Source organism: Chrysemys picta, chromosome 3, assembly GCF_011386835.1.
Source record: "Chrysemys picta bellii isolate R12L10 chromosome 3, ASM1138683v2, whole genome shotgun sequence".
Lineage (NCBI taxonomy): Eukaryota > Metazoa > Chordata > Testudines > Emydidae > Chrysemys > Chrysemys picta.
This window is the reverse complement of record NC_088793.1, coordinates 63,223,145-63,240,689: the sequence shown is the minus strand read 5'-3', so window position 1 is coordinate 63,240,689 and position 17,545 is coordinate 63,223,145. Positions and strand designations below refer to the sequence as shown.

Below are 17,545 nucleotides of genomic sequence, written 5' to 3'. Positions count from 1 at the left end.
GGCTTAAAAGTAGACTTGGCAGAATTCAATTTTTTTTTATAATTGAAAATATCAAAATATTTATTTTTAAGCATTTTTATCAGTTTAAATTTTCAGTTACACAAAATTATGGGTGGGATTGTCAATTATTTAATGACAGATGTTGAGATTCAACAAATTAAAGTTTTAGAACTGTTAAAACACAAATTGTGAAAATATACAAACTATCGTTAAATTAAACTCTAAGTTCTCAAGCAGCATTTTTCCTACCCTGCCTATTTGTAAGTTTTTATTATTATCAATTGACATATTTTTTCATTGGTTTGTGTGTATATGGTGGAATTGATGTTTCATGATATTTTTCGATAACAAGCTAATGCTTCCTCGCCTTTCTATAAAATATGAGTTTGGAAATCTCAGTACAATTCCCAATAGACAAATCTCAAGTGCAGTTAATTTTTTGGCAGTCTCTTCAGTTAAGGCCAAGGGATGATTTGGCCACAGTGACCAAATCGCACTTCTCAGACAGAAGCATTCTTGCCAGAACAGGGGTGAGGTAAATTAGCAGGCTGGCTGCCTGTGGGGAGGATAGAGAACTTGAGTCAATCCACCTCTAAAAATTTACTTAGCTTATAAATTAGCTTCAAGATTTTTAAAAAAAAAAACAAATCCTACAATATTTTTAATATCAGTAGGGAAATGTAGTCCATTTATTTGGACCTTCATAGGAAACCCTTTTTCAATATTCTCCCAACCTCCCTCAAACATTACATAGAAATAACCATGATGACATGACTAATAATGAACAGGTGGCTTGGTAATCTGAATTATGGAGAAGAAAAATGTCCCCCAAGCCCATTCAAAATGTTTTAAGCCTATCCTCTCTCTACACAGATTGAAGTACAATTGCCTTATTTGATACTTTATATGTGTTGCATATGTACTTAAGGACACTGCCATCTTGTGGTTTTGGGTCCTATTACAACATAAATGGTGGTAAGACATTTTGTGTGCAGTATCTGTTTTGGTAATATTCCACAGGAAGTTAATTTTTATCCCATCACACTCCAGATTTGAAATTAACAGTTTTCAGCAATCATCAATTCCAGATGAAGATTAGTGGAAGAAATGTCTGCTCAATTATATTAACTTTTACAATAATATTCCAGTGGAGATTTTTTGCTCCTGTTTATGATGTTCTTTCTTGACAGAAAGGAAGGTGAGGGAAGGATGGATGTTAGTGGAATTCCTAATTAAAATTATGACTGACTAGCTGAAAATGAAAAGGTTTTTTGGTTTATTTTTAACTGTTTATGTCTGCTGTAAGTTTTTTTTTTCTTCTTGAGGAGCTATCAGTTTAATCACACTAGTTACAGAAAAAATTAGTTTTAGCAATACTTTAAGATGAGCTTTACATTTGGTGCCAAGGTCTAAGAACTTGTGTAACAGTCTGTTCCATTTTCTAAGTTTCAGTGGGCAAGAAATGGTTCACGGTAGGATAATTTAAACATTAAAAAGGTTGTAGAGCAGTTTTTAAACTAGGAGATGGGGGAAAGCCGAATGCTGCAGAGGAGCATGTGGCTCGGACAGAGACTTCTCTTAGGGGAGAGTCTAATGATAGAGAATCTCCAGGTTATAGTCAGGAGCAGAGGATGGAAGAGGATAAAGTAGGGGCTAGATCAGATGATAAACATTCACATAAAAAAGAATCTGATACATCAGAAAAGGGCAGACAAATAAACAGTGACAAGTTTTTAAAGTGCTTGTACACAAATGCTAGAAGTCTAAATAATAAGATGGGTGAACTAGAGTGCCTTGTGATAAAGGAGGATATTGATATAATAGGCATCACAGAAACCTGGTGGACTGAGAGCAATCAATGGGACACAATCATTCGGGGGTACAAAATATATCAGAAGGACAGAACAGGTCGTGCAGGGGGGGGAGTGGCACTATATGTGAAAGAAAATGTACAATCAAATGAAGTAAAAATCTTAAGCAAATCCGCATGTTCCATAGAATCTCTATGGATAGAAATTTCATGCTCTAATAAGAATATAACATTAGGGATCTATTATCGAGCACCTGACCAGGACGGTGATACTGATGATGAAATGCTAAGGGAAATTAGAGAGGCTATCAAAATTAAGAACTCAATAATAGTGGGGGATTTCAATTATCCCCATATTGACTGGGAACATTTCACTTCAAGACGAAATGCAGAGATAAAATTTCTCGATACTTGAAATGACTGCTTCATGGAGCAGCTGTTACGGGAACCCACAATGGGAGAGGCAACTCTAGATTTAGTTCTGAGTGGAGCGCAGGAGCTGGTCCAAGAGGTAACTATAGCAGGACCGCTTGGAAATAGTGACCATAATACAATAGCGTTCAACATCCCTGTGGTGGGAAGACCATCTCAACAGCCCAACACTGTGGCATTTAATTTCAAAAGGGGGAACTATGCAAAAATGAGGGGGTTAGTTAAACAGAAGTTAAAAGGTACAGTGACTAAAGTGAAATCCCTGCAAGCTGCATGGGCGCTTTTAAAAGACACCATAATAGAGGCCCAACTTCAATGTATACCCCAAATGAAGAAACACAGTAAAAGAACTAAAAAAGAGCCCCCGTGGCTTAACAACCATGTAAAAGAAGCAGTGAGAGAGAAAAAGACTTCCTTTAAAAAGTGGGAGTCAAATCCTAGTGAGGCAAATAGAAAGGAGCATAAACGCTGCCAAATTAAGTGCAAGAATGTAATAAGAAAAGCCAAAGAGGAGTTTGAAGAACGGCTAGCCAAAAACTCCAAAGGTGGTAATAAAATGTTTTTTAAGTACATCAGAAGCAGGAAGCCTGCTAAACAACCAGTGGGGCCCCTTGATGATCGAGATACAAAAGGAGCGCTTAAAGACGATAAAGTCATTGCGGAGAAACTAAATGGATTCTTTGCTTCAGTCTTCATGGCTGAGGATGTTAGGGAGATTCCCAAACCTGAGCTGGCTTTTGTAGGTGACAAATCTGAGGAACTGTCACGGATTGAAGTGTCACGAGAGGAGGTTTTGGAATTAATTGATAAACTTAACATTAACAAGTCACCGGGACCAGATGGCATTCACCCAAGAGTTCTGAAAGAACTCTAATGTGAAGTTGCAGAACTGTTAACTAAGGTTTGTAACCTGTCCTTTAAATCGGCTTCTGTACCCAATGACTGGAAGTTAGCTAATGTAACGCCAATATTTAAAAAGGGCTCTAGAGGTGATCCCGGCAATTACAGACCGGTAAGTCTAACGTCTGTACCAGGCAAATTAGTCGAAACAATAGTTAAGAATAAAATTGTCCGACACATAGAAAAACAAACTGTTGAGCAATAGTCAACATGGTTTCTGTAAAGGGAAATCGTGTCTTACTAATCTATTAGAATTCTTTGAAGGGGTCAACAAACATGTGGACAAGGGGGATCCAGTGGACATAGTATACTTAGATTTCCAGAAAGCCTTTGACAAGGTCCCTCACCAAAGGCTCTTATGTAAATTAAGCTGCCATGGGATAAAAGGGAAGGTCCTTTCATGGATTGAGAACTGTCTAAAAGACAGGGAACAAAGGGTAGGAATAAATGGTAAATTCTCAGAATGGAGAGGGGTAACTAGTGGTGTTCCCCAAGAGTCAGTCCTCGGACCGATCCTATTCAACTTATTCATAAATGATCTGGAGAAAGGGGTAAACAGTGAGGTGGCAAAGTTTGCAGATGATACTAAACTGCTAAAAATAGTTAAGTCCAAAGCAGACTGTGAAGAACTTCAAAAAGATCTCACAAAACTAAGTGATTGGGCAACAAAATGACAAATGAAATTTAATGTGGATAAATGTAAAGTAATGCACATTGGAAAAAATAACCCCAACTACACATACAATATGATGGGGGTTAATTTAGCTACAACAAGTCAGGAAAAAGATCTTGGAGTCATCGTGGATAGTTCTCTGAAAATGTCCACGCAGTGTGCAGAGGCGGTCAAAAAAGCAAACAGGATGTTAGGAATCATTAAAAAGGGGATAGAGAATAAGACTGAGAATATATTATTGCCCTTATATATATCGATGGTACGCCCTCATCTCAAATACTGCGTACAGATGTGGTCTCCTCATCTCAAAAAGGATATACTGGCACTAGAAAAGGTTCAGAAAAGGGCAACTAAAATGATTAAGGGTTTGGAACGGGTCCCATATGAGGAGAGATTAAAGAGGCTAGGACTTTTCAGCTTGGAAAAGAGGAGACTAAGGGGGGATATGATAGAGGTATATAAAATCATGAGTGATATGGAGAAAGTGAATAAGGAAAAGTTATTTACTTATTCCCATAATACAAGAACTAGGGGTCATCAAATGAAATTAATAGGCAACAGGTTTAAAACAAATAAAAGGAAGTTCTTCTTCACGCAGCGCACAGTCAACTTGTGGAACTCCTTACCTGAGAAGGTTGTGAAGGCTAAGACTATAACAGAGTTTAAAAGAGAACTGGATAAATTCATGGTGGTTAAGTCCATTAATGGCTATTAGCCAGGACGGGTAAGGAATGGTGTCCCTAGCCTCTGTCTGTCAGAGGATGGAGATGGATGGCAGGAGAGAGATCACTTGATCATTGCCTGTTAGGTTCACTCCCTCTGGGGCACCTGGCATTGGCCACTGTCGGTAGACAGGGTACTGGGCTAGATGGACCTTTGGTCTGACCTGGTACAGCCTCTCTTATGTTCTTAATTTTCCAGTTCAGAATTAATAATTAACAGATCACATGCAAGACATGTTATCTCATCCACTCCATCAGTTCATAAACCTATTCCCAAAAGAACCACACATGTAATTTACTTACCCACTGTATTTTTGTGGCGTTACTGAAATAAACCACCACTGTTCCAGAAAAAGGTCATTTATTTGTTTTGCAATAGCATGTAGGAATCTCAGTCATGGAAGAGGATTCCATTGTATTAGACCAGGGGTCGGCAATATTCAGCACCCGGCCCATCAGGATAATCCTCTGGTGGGCCGTGAGACATTTTGTTTATGTTGACTGTCCGCAGGCATGGCCCCCCGCAGCTCTCAGTGGCCGCAGTTCACCGTTCCTGGCCAATGGAAGCAGCAGGCAGCAGCCCACAGGGACGTGCTGGCCACTGCTTCCCACAGCTCCCATTGGTTGGGAACAATGAACTGCAGCCACTGGGAGCTGCGAGGGGCCGTGCCTGTGGACAGTCAATGTAAATAAAATGTCTCACGGCCCGTCAGCGGACTACCCTGATGCTGCATGCCAAAGATTGCCAACCCCTGTGCTAGACACTGTATAAACAAAATGGAAAGATTGTTCCTGTCCCAAAGAGCTACCAGTCCAAGGCTAAATGTCTTACATGGTGGTGCTATGTCTTTCTCTGCTTTTCCATTTTCCCCTACTCTTAAAACATGAAAATCCTACAAAAACTGCTACCACCATAAGCCTGCATTGTTTGTAAATTTTCTTCTGCTAGGAGGAGCCACTTTGCAGCCACTGCTAGTTGCACCATAGATGCTGAAATGAATGACCACTCCTTCCTTCCTGAACATGAAAAAACACCTGAAACAAAATGTGAAAGCTCAAGCCAAGGTGAAGAGCAACCAATTATGAAAAAGGAAATGTCCGAAGGTAGTCAAGTTTTGCTCTACCTCACTTTGGTTCTTACTGAAAAGGAAACAACCCATTTTACTTAGCATGAAAGGTAAGACAGAGGTCACAGTTGGGAGAAAAAACTTAGTTTGAAAATGTATGTTCTTAATATACAGTACCAATTGGCAATACCATTATTTGCATTTGTAAATTACCAATTAACATCTCAGGTGCAACTGCCTTTTAAAAACCTTTGGATAAAAGCTTTGGAGAAATGTTCACCGTGTACCTTTGCACTATGATAAACAGCATATAGAAGGACAAATGGAAATAGCACAGGAAAAGTTTGCTCTACTTTTTAATTCTATGTTTACTTTTTCTCCTCCTTGGCGTAAGTTTTTTATGCTTTGTTTTGTTTTTGTGATGAGGTTACATCCATTTACTCATGGGAAATAGTGTATTCTGACACCTCTCAAGAGCCCCAACTAATTAAAAGATGACCCTGGACAGATAATCTGGAATTGAAAGCCATAAATACCTAGGTAAAGTTAACTGGTATTCAAAGCATACTGCAATTACAAATTACAAATGGTATTTGTGCTCCAATCCCTCCTTCTCTCTCATCCACCTCCTGATGGCATCTTGCATGAGGCTTATAAAATTGGCAGCATGCAAGTCAAATGCAAAGAAGTCTGTCTTACTTTAATAGCATGAAACCTGTCTTAAGCAAACTCATGAGATCAACAAAAGTTTACTTGCTAAACAGGTGTATTTTAATAGAGGTGGAGCAGAATTAGACTCAACAGATTTGAGAATACTTTGGGATTTCTTAGGGCAAACGGTTGCCTAGTAAAGGTGGTGTCTTGTCCCAGCCTTCAGTGTCTACTTATTTAACTATATATGTGAATACATATTATTGGAACAAACCTTTAACTACTTGTCACATTAATGTCTAAACCAGAATTCAAGTAGCATGAAGTTTGTGGGGTTTGTTTTGTTTTTTAAACAGCTTCTGACCCTGAATTCTCATGCTACCACTATCACAAAAGTCACTGCTTATTTTTAGCAAGCTGGCCACTATTAACTGCCAGCTGCAATGTGTGTGTAAAAAAAAAAAAAAAGGGGGGGAGGGCAGGGGGCCTTAGTGGCTAAGTAAAAGACTATTTCCCCAAACATTTTACTTCTCTATAAGCCCTCAAAGCAGACTCTGTGTTTTGTAAAGTGCTGCATACACTTACAATACTCTATAAATAAATGCTACGGTGTGGTTTATTTCTGATAAAAATCCTATGTAAATATATATGGAAATTAGGTACAGCCCTCAGGCTTCCTGGCAACCTGCGAATGCAGCTCTTGCTGCTGCAAAGGTTGTGGTGTACTGATCTAGCCCAACTCCCTGGTACAACAAAAAATGATTAAGGGGAATGGTGATATGGATTAACAAAAGGTGTAAATATTTATAGCTTGGTTTAGTAATTCCCATGAGGGCTTAGATATCTTTACAAAGATTGGAAGGGTATAAACACCAGGAAAGGATATTAATTTTAGTGTGGTCCATAATGATATTGATTAGAAGTAATGAGATAAAAATCAGCGTAAGACAAATTGCTAGTAGTGAGAGTTGTTAGATGGTAGAATAATCTACAATGCAAATGGAGGAAGTCCCAGTGTTGGAGTGATTTGAATCAGAGTAAAACAAAGCAATACAACTTATACCACAGGGAACAGCTCCAGGAAGAAAAAAAAAACAATAAAAAACAATTGGACTTTAGGTTGCTCTTCTGTAAGTTGCCTTGACCCTGATACCTTACTGGTATTGAGGTACCCAGAACTGAATGTGGTATTAAGTGGACTTTTCAGTAAGTATAAGGGAGAATTAACATCTCCCTTTTCTATGATCTGATGTCTCTACACCTGCAGTCCAAAACTGTATTGGCATTTTTTACCACTGTATCACACTGAATGTTCAGATCTCAGTGGCAGTCTACTCTCACTCTTACGTCTCACCAGCATTGCTTTCTGAGATATAAATTTAAAGAAATTGTGTCAGACTGGTTTTCCCCAGATACATAGCTTGGCTTGGTCCAGGTCAGACTTCATTTTGTAAAAAAATTTTCAGGCCTCATTGGTGTTTGCAACACCTCCTAATTTGAGTAGTATCTTACTTTAATTTGCATGTTGTTTACCCATCTTCCATGTCATTCATGGAGGTGTTGTAGCACTTTGTGTCATCCTATTCTGAATTACCCTACTGGCAAGGCTGGAAGTCAGTTATTCACAACTTGGTCACTACAAGCTAGACTTCCATGAGTCATTTTTTTGTGGTCTTCCCAAATTTTTTAAAAGAAGTATTCATTTACTAGCAATGAAATATGAGATGGTTGGACAATTTATTAGGGTGGTTATTTCTGGTGTAGGAATGAAACCAGGAGTCAAGGGCTTCCCAATAATAAAGAATGTGTGAATGAAAAAACCAAACTGCACCACACGTTCATCCACTGGATTTCATTCAGCAGATTTCATAATGGTGTAATTGCCTGAAATGCTATAAGCCCTTAATTAATGGAGATATCCCATCTCCTAGAACTGGAAGGGACCTTGAAAGGTCATTGAGTCCAGCCCCCTGCCTTCACTAGCAGGACTAAGTACTGATTTTGCCCCAGATCCCTAAGTAGCCCCCTCAAGGATTGAACTCACAACCCTGGGTTTAGCAGGCCAATGCTCAAACCACTGAGCTATCCCTCCCCCCCCCTTGGATAAAGTTGTTTGCTTTCAGATTATTCTTTTGGAGCTAAAGCTGCAGACACCTCCCAAATAGTGTATAAAACACTGATTTTGAAACTGGGTTTGTGCAACTGTGACTTCAAAGCTTCCTCCTGGCCCAGCCCTGTACTTATTAAAAAATGGCATCCATATTTGAAAAGCTCATCAGTGTGGCTGTAACCTCCTGAAGCAGCTTACTTGGATTAATAGTTAACCCACAAAAGTTTGGCAGTAAAGAGCACTTTCAATAGAAAAACTTTCTCAGTAAGGAACCATTGACAGCTGTTGTAACTCACTGAATATTTTTGGGTAAGACTATTCATTCTGTATGAGCAGCGTATAGGAAGGGTCACTGCTGGGAGATTCCCCAGATGGATTTTAATACAAGTAGCAAGAAAAACAGAGCTATGGACAAACTGGAGTCTAACAGGATAGACTCAAGTCCTGTCTGTATGAATCATGTGCCAGCTGCATATATCTTAATAGGATTAGAAATATCTTGCTGCAGTGAATAAGTGTGAAGTATTTTTTTTTTCCAAATGTGAACACTATATTCACACACACAAGCCACAGGCGGCTGAATGCTGGAAACCTACAATCTTCTACTTATCCATATAAGAAGTACTGAATAGTACAGGCAGCAGCACAAGCTTCCTCTGTCACTATCTGCCTCATCCCGGATTTGAAGAGTCAGCTTCTAGGGGCAGGAAGACAATTCAGCTTCATTCACTTTCAGTCTTTGGTTTCTCAGATGAGAATAGCAACAAGTTGTGATTATGACATGGATCTCTCGCCACTAGAACACTGACTGATAACCAACTTAATATACATAAGTTGGGCTAGATTCCTTCCAGCAATCTAGGGGTAAAGTGAGTTCTTCTTTGGGGAATTTATATAACTGATTTAGTGGCAGCCTCTCATTTTTTTGCTTCCGGCTATATTGTTGGCCAACATAAATATCAATGAGAAAAGTATCAGATTAATGTGTCCTAGCCTGTGGTGGAAGATCCCTGGTCTGTCTGCACTAGAGAGGTACAACTCCCACAACCAGTTCACTTTCCCTGTAAAGAAAGCACAATCATCATTCCCCTGTAAAATTTTAACTACGGTGCTGCCTCTTCTCAAAGAATTTGGAGGTATAACTCCCTGTTTTAACCCATTTGTTTTCTGAGTGGGTCAGAACCATAGGCAGGGATGAGGGAAGAAGAGAGAAGGGTGTGCCATGCTCTGTTACTGCAAGGGAACAAATGATGGACAGAGGGGCCAGCAAGCAAAGTGTTAGTGCCACTCTTAACATATTAGCAACAGAGAGTATAGCTAGCACACTCTGCAGCAGAATATCTATTAGTGCACAATGACAATGAGGTGAACATAAAGGAAGGCTGAATAATCCTCCTAGTCAGCAAGGAAAGCAGCAACTACTTCACAGGAGAGAAAGAAAAGCACAGATATTGAGACAGGATTGGCTTAGATAAAGATCCTTAAGGCAGCCTTGCAAAATATTACCCACACCATGAAAATGAGTGTGGGCAAGTAAAACTTAGACATGGATGTGCAAATTTTCATGATAAGTTTGTGAGCTGAATTTAAAGGCAAGTTTCCTTCTAAATCTTCCACAAAGCAGTGCCCACTGTGCAAGGAAGCTCCTTCACAGGAGATTTCTAAGTCCTAGCCAGAAAAAGGAGGTATAAATTAAAGAGCCGTCAGATTTTAAAACTAACAAAATTATCCTTCACATCTATTACCCCCTATATACACGCTTCCAGTTTGTGGTAAGTTTGTGTTACTTATTGATTTTGAAATAAAATGCCAAAAATAAAAAGCTTTGAAGAAATGGATGTAAAGATTAAAAATAAAATGTTTTAAATGCAGCAAAGTGCTGGCTTAGTTTTTGTTTGAGAATTTAAGACATGTCTTACCCAATGCCCCCCACATCAACAATGCCAGTGAAATGTCGACGGAACCCACAGTGCTGCACCTCATGAGGCTCTTAGAATATTTTGTTACATCTAACTGTAATGAACAACGGGACAATAAAATCAGTGATCCCTTGTTGGATAGAATACAGAAAAATCTCTGGTTTATAGCTCAATTTTGGCATTTAATGCACGTATAGGTCTCCTCCAGTTCAGTAACACATACTCCAATCACTGCACTGTTTGCAATCCCTCACCAACTCTGCTTGTTGTCATTGCTGTTGTTTTCGTAAAGAGTTTATTAAAGGAACATGAAGTCAATGGAAAGAGAATACAACCACTGATATCAGCTGGGTGCTCCGGGGCAAGTGAGCAGGTGCTGGGGTGGGCACGATATTGGGGTTTAGGTAGGGTTGCCAGGCATCCAGTTTTCGACTGGAATGCCCGGTCAAAAAGGGACCCTGGCGGCTCCGTTCAGCACTGCTGACTGGGCCACTAAAAGTCCAGTCAGTGGCACAGCAGGGCTAAGGCTGGCTCTCCGCCTGCCCTGGCTCCACACGGCTCCTGGAAGCGGCCAGAGTGTCCGGCTCCTAGGCGCAAGGGCGGCTACTGGGGCTCCATGCACTGCCCCCACCCCGAGTGCCCATTGGGGGCAGTGTCTGCGGACAGCACACAGAGCTGTCCGCAGCTTTACCCCTCCTTTACCCCTCCACCTCAGAGCTGGACATGCCAGTTGCTTCCAGGAGTCACCTGAGGTAAGCCCCGCCCAGACAGAGCCCACACCCCAAACCCCCTCCTGTTCCCCACCCCCTGCCCCAGCCCTGAACCCCCTCCTGCATCCCTCATCCTGAGCCCCACCCCAGAGCCCATACCCTGAGCCTGCACCCCCTCCCACACCCCAACCCCCTGCCCTGAACCTGCTCCTGCACTCCGAACCCCTCAGCCTCAACCTGGAGCCCCCTCTTGCACCCTGAACCCCTCATCCCCCACCCCAGAGCCCACACCCCCAGCCACAGCCCTCTCTCTCCAGCAGCCCAACCTCATATCCTAGCCGGGTGAAGGTGAATGAGGCTGGGGGAGAGCGAATGACAGAGGAAGGGGGGATGGGGCGAGCGGGAGGCGAGGCCTCGGAGAAGGGGTGGAACAAGGGTATTGGGTTTTGTGGATTACGAAATTGGCAACCGTAGGTGCTGGGCATGGGCGCTCAGTGGGGTTTAGGACTTGGGGTGGAGAAGGATTAGAGCCAGTGGCGGGTTTAAGGCTGGGGACTCCCGAGGGGGGATGACGGTGGGGTTTAGGGCTGGGCACTCCGAGGGGCTGAGCTTTAAGGCGGGGAGCGCGGCGCGCAGGGTGTTGGGAGTTTACAGCTGGGGGCTCCCGTAGGGGGCGGGGTGTCTCCGGCCCGCTCTCACCTGCACCCCGCGCTGCCGGGCGCTCTGCGCGATGTACTCCAGCCGCCGGCTCACGCTGCTCCGCGCCTCCCCGGCCTCCCCCTTCCTGCTCCCCAGCCGGATGGAGACCCGCGCCCGGTCCGGGGCCGCACACAGCTCCGCGCTGCCGCTCACGTGAACCTCCCGCCCTGGCGGCACTGGGGTTCCGCGGCCGCCGAGGAGCCCCGGCACCGGCTCGTTCTCCCGCCCGCGACCCCCGAGCGGCGGGGCTAAAAGCTCCGCGAACACCCGGGCGGGAGACTGCGGCAGCGCGGACAGCGACATTCTGCAGGCCCGTTACAGCACCATAGCAACCAACGCCACGGTGGCCGAAAAGCCTTCTCCCGCCCATGGCATCATGGGAATGATAAAAGAGGGTCACGTGACGCAACCAGGGTCAGCCCGCGATTGCCATATGTCTGTTACTGGGGCAGAACTAACTGCTCACGGCCCCAGAGCGAGGCGGAAGCTTCCCAGGAGGACCCCGGGCACACTCCGCCATGATAGTTAGGGAGGCTCCGCTAGGCCTCGGAAGTTCCTCCGCGGGGTGCAGTTCCGCCACCACCGGCACCGAGGCGCTTGCGGCCCAGCTCCGTGGCACACGCCTCAGGCCTGACCCTCGCCTCTCGGAGCCCCAGGCCTCTCCCACCGGATGACAGGCCCGCGCGTTCGTAGCAGTCCACGCACCCCGGCCACCAGCCGAAAAGCCGATCAGCCGGCGGCGTGGCCTGGGGGAGGCTGCCTGGCCGGGAGCTAAGGGCGCCCGAGTCTTAGTCCTTGGCTACACCGGTGCTGTACAGCGCTGCAACTTGCTGCTCTTAGGGGTGTGAAAACGCCCCCCCCCCCAGCGCAGCGAGTACAGCGCCGTAAAGTGCCAGTGTAATCAGAGCCTGCAGCGCTGCACGCTATTCCCCTCGGGCCGCGGCAGCATTGTGAAGCGCGAGTGTAATCGCGCCGCCAGCGCTGCAAGAGCTTTCTCGCAGCCCTGGAAGTACTCCACCTCTCCGAGGGGAATAGCGTGCAGCGCTGCAGGCGCTGATTACACTGGCGCTTTACAGCGCTGCGCTGGGGGGGGGGGCTCGGAGAGGTCTACACTCGGAGAGGCAACTACACTCATGCGTCACAGCGCTGCCGTGGCAGCGCTGGGAAGTCCTGAGTGTAGCCAAGGACTTAGTCTTGGCTCTGCACTGGCTTGTGGGCGGGGCCTCCTAGCTGCCTCTGCCTCAACTCCCCCGCAGGGTACCCGGAGTCTGCGCCAGGAGCTGGGCCCTGCCCTACCCCAGGGATCGAACAGGGATGGGGCTAGTCGGGATTCATTCCGTGCCCCCCAGCCCCAACTTCCCTGCCCTTGGAATCCAGTGTGAATAGATTTTTTTCCCTCTTAAGTTCTGAAACAGAAAACTCTTGGGGGGGTTGGGTCTCAGCTTCTAGCTCGCACCTATGAATGGCCCTTGAAGTGTCAAATCAATTGCAGAGCCTGTCCTTGGGGCTTTTCCCTGAGAAGTGGAGAGGTTGCAGGCCTCAAGAAGGAGAGTGCCTATTCTAGCCCAGTTTTACAGATTCAGGAGGTTTGGATAGTTTGCATAAGCTCTCAGTAGATGTTTGATTTTTTTTGGATGCTTGTGTGAACTGTATCCTAACCATGACCTTATCAAAGTTTGTTCAGTACTGGAAGATGTGGTGTTAGCCTTTGGAAACAGACTACAAGTCTGAGTGTTCTGGTGGTGGTGGGAAAACAAATTACGCAATCTTCTTTAGGCACCCTCTCCTGTCATAGGAGTGATGGGATCTGAAACAAGGAAACTTTCACGCCAACTTGCCTCAATTCTATTATGTTACTTTGGTGCTATCAGATCCCCGGGGATTTGTCTTGACTAGGAAAAGTGGTCAAGTTTAGGTAGGGTTTAACTAACCTATGCTAGCTAAACCCAACCTCAACTCTACCCCTTTTTTTATGTAGGTGCAGGGTTTAGTTTAATTTAGCTGATCAAGCTGTAACCTAGACTCTTGTCTAGAATCCAATTCTAGGGTCCTTCAGTGGGTCTGGAGCAGGACTGCATCCTTTTCTTACAGACTCACCCATCCTTGGCATCTCCTATAGGATCCTCCATGTACTTCTCGGCTAGCAATTATTTCATCCCCGCTACAAGAACAAGCAATGATGTAGTTGGAGGAGACTCTCAAAGTGTAATGCCAAAGAATCCTTCCTCTCTCCCAGGGGGTTTAGCCCTTCCCATAGATGGAGGTAGCTCCTGCCCCATGTAGCTGCTCCTGGAAGGGAGTTGCACTGTTTCATAGATTCTAAGGCCATAAAGGGATCATTGTGATCATCTAGTCTGACTTCCCATATAGCACGGGCTATGGAACTTCTCCAAAATAATTCCTAGAGCAGGGGTGGCCAACCTGAGCCTGAGAAAGAGCCGGAATTTACCAATGTACATTGCCAAAGAGCCACGGTAATATGTCAGCAGCCCCCCATTAGCTCCCCCAGCTCCCAGGGCCTCCCGCTCACTGGCAGCCCCGCTGATCAGCTCCTCACCCTCCCCATACCTCCTGATCAGCTGTTTCGTGGCCTGTAGGAGGCTTTGGGGAGGGAGAGGGTGGGAAGGGTTGGAGTGGGGGCAGGGGTTGAACAGTGAGCACCCCCCAGTACATTGGAAAGTTGGCGCCTGTAGCTCCAGTCCTGGAGTCAGTGCCTCTACAAGGAGCTGCATATTAACTTCTGAAGAGCCGCATGTGGCTCCAGAGCCACAGGTTGGCCCCCTCGTCCTAGAGCATATCTTTTAGAAAAACATCCCGTCTTGATTTAAAAATTATCAGTGATGGAGAATCTACCACAACCCTTGGTAAATTGCTCCAATGATTAATGACTCGCCATTAAAAATTTACACCTTATTTCCAGTATGATTTTTTTCTAGCTTCAACTTCCAGACATGAGATCACGTTATACCTTTCTCTGCTAGTAAGAGTCCATTATTAAATATTGGTTCCCCATGTAGGTACTGGTAGACTGTAATTAAGTCACCCCTTAGCCTTCCCTTTGTTAAGTTAAACACGTAGAGCTCCTTGAATCTATTACTATAAGGCTGGTTTTCTATTCCTTTACTCATTCTCCTGGCTTTTCTCTGAAACCCTCTTCAATTTATGAACATTATTTTTGAATTGTGGACACTGGAACTAGAATAATAGAATTGTGGATCTGAAGGGACTTCAGGAGGTCATCTAGTCTAGTCCTCTGCACTCATGGCAGGACTAAGTATTATCTAGACCAGTGGTGGGCAACCTGTGGGCCTCACGCAGCCTGTCAGTGTAATCTGCTGGCGGGCTGCGAGACAGTTTGTTTACATTGACCGTCCACAGGCACGGCTGTCTGCAGCTCCCAGTGGCTGCGGTTCGCTGTTTCCAGCCAATGGGAACTGCGGGAAGCGATGTGGGCCGCAAGTTACCCACCAAAGATAGGTGTTTGTCTAACCTGTTCTTAAAAATCTCCAATGATAGAGATTGTGGAATCTCCCTGGGCAATTTATTCTAGTGCTTAACCACCAGGACAGTTAAGACATTTTTCCTAATGTCCAACCTAAACCACCCTTGGTGCAATTTACCTCCCTCCTTCTTGTAACAATCTTTTATGTACTTGAAAACTGTTATAATGTCCCCTCTCAGTCTTCTCTTTTCCAGACTAAACAAACCAAATTTTTTCAATCTTCCCTCAGAGATCACGTTTTCTAGACCTCTAATCATTTTTGTTGCTGTTCTGTGGACTTTCTCCAATTTGTCCACATCTTTTCTGAAATGTGGCGCACAGAATTGGACACAATACTCCAGTTGAGGTCTAATCAATGTGGAGTGGAGCGGAAGAATTACTTCTCGTGTCTTGCTTACAACTCTCCTGCTAATACAAAAAAAGCAAACATCATGCTGGGATGTAACAGTGTTACACTGTGAGCTCATATTTAGCTTGTGATCCACAATAACCCCCCAGATCCCTTTCTGCAGTACTCCTTCCTAGGCATTCATTCCCATTTTATATATGTGCAACTGATTGTGCATTCCTAAGTGGAGTACTTTGCATTTGTCCATATTGAATTCCATCCTATTTACTTCAGATCATTACTCCAGTTCGTGCAAATCATTTTGAATTTTAATCCTATCCTCTGAAGCACTTTTCAACCCCTCCCAGCCTGGTGTCATCCGCAAACTTTATAAGTGTATTCTCTGTGCCGTTATCTAAATCATTGATGAAGAAATTAAACAGAACTAGACTCAGAACTAATCCCTGTTGGGCCCCACAAAATATGCCCTTCCAGCTTGACTGTGAACCAGTGATAACTATGCTCTGGGAAGGGTTTTCCAACCAGTTATGCACCCTCCTTATACTAGCTTATATTTCCCTAGTTTGTTTATGAGAAGGCCATGCGAGACAGTATCAAAAGCCGTACTAAAGTCAAGATATACAACATCTATCACTTCACCCCATCCACAACGCTTGTTACCCTGTCAAAGAAAGCTATTAGGTTGGTTTGACATGATCTGTTCTTGACAAATCAGTGCTGACTGTTACTTATCACCTTATTATCTTCTAGGTGTTCACAAATTGATTGCTTAATTATTTGCTCCATTTGCTCTGTTTTCTTTCCGGGTACTGAAGTTAAGCTGACTGGTCTGTAGTTCCCTAGGTTTTCCTTATTTCCCTTTTTATAGATTGGCACTATATTTGCTGTTTTCCAGTCCTCTGGAATCTCTCCAGTCTTCCATGACTTTTCAAAGATGATTGCTAATGGCTCAGATATCTCCTCAGTCAGGTCCTTGAGTATTCTAGGATGTAGTTCATCAGGCCCTGGTGACTTGAGTACATATACCTTGTCTAAGTACTTTTTAACTTGTTCTTTCTCTGTTTTAGCCTCTGATTCTACCTCTTTTTCTCACTAGCATTCACTATGTTAGATGTCCAGTTGCTACTAACCTTTTTGGTGAAAACTGAAACAAAAAGGTCATTTAGCACGTGTGCCATTTCCACATTTTCTGTTGTTTTCCCCCTCCTCCTTGAGTAACGGGCCTACCCTGTCCTTCCATTCACCTCTTGTTTCTAATGTATTTGTAGAATGTTTTCTTGTTACCCTTTATGTCTCTAGTTAGTTTAATCTCGTTTTGTGCCTTGGCCTTTCTAATTTTGTCCCTATATAGTTTATTTGTTTATCTTCAACCTGTGTAATATAACCTAGTTTCCACTTTTTATAGGACACTTTTTTGAATTTCAGATCACACAGGAGTCCAGCAGTGGTCACACCAGTGCCAAATAAGGAAGTAAAATAACCTGTCTGCTCCTACACAAGATTCCCCCTGCTTATGCATCTCAGGATCACATTAGCTCTTTTGGCCACTGCGTCACACTGGGTGCTCAGGTTCATCAGATTATCTACCATGACCCCCAAATCTTTTTCAGTGTCACTGCTTCCCAAGATGGAGTCCCCCATCTTGTAAGTATGGCCTATATTCTTTGTTCCCAGATGTATATATTTATATTTAGTCATATTACAACATGTTGTTTGCTTGCTCCCAATTTACCAAGCATTCCAGATCGCTCTGAATCAGTGACCTGTCCTATTCATTATTGACAATTCCCCCAATTTTCAAGTCAACTGCAACCTTTGTCAGCAACGATTTTATATTTTCTTCCAGGTTATTAAAGATGTTAAATAGTGTAGGACCAAGAACTGATTCCTGAGATATCCCACTGGAAACACACATGCTTGATGATGATTCCCTTTTACAATTACATTTTGAGTCCTATCAGCCCATTTTTAATTAATTTAATGTGTGTCTTGTTAATTTTA

At 43.8% G+C, this 17,545-nt stretch overlaps 1 protein-coding gene across 2 annotated transcripts in view; it reads right to left on the bottom strand.

Annotated features, from left to right (window-relative positions):
- Positions 1–12,455, bottom strand: part of IRAK1BP1 (interleukin 1 receptor associated kinase 1 binding protein 1) — a 30,377-nt gene extending 17,922 nt beyond the window's left edge. The window contains exon 1 of one of the 2 annotated variants that reach the window (XM_024114340.3): positions 11,694–12,455. In XM_024114340.3, coding sequence (XP_023970108.2) covers positions 11,694–11,996 — 303 coding nt within the window. In that variant the 5' untranslated portion in view covers positions 11,997–12,455. The remainder of the gene's footprint in view (positions 1–11,693) is intronic. The other variant, XM_005299615.4, reaches the window with a different exon arrangement.
- Between the last annotated feature and the right edge of the window lie 5,090 nt (positions 12,456–17,545).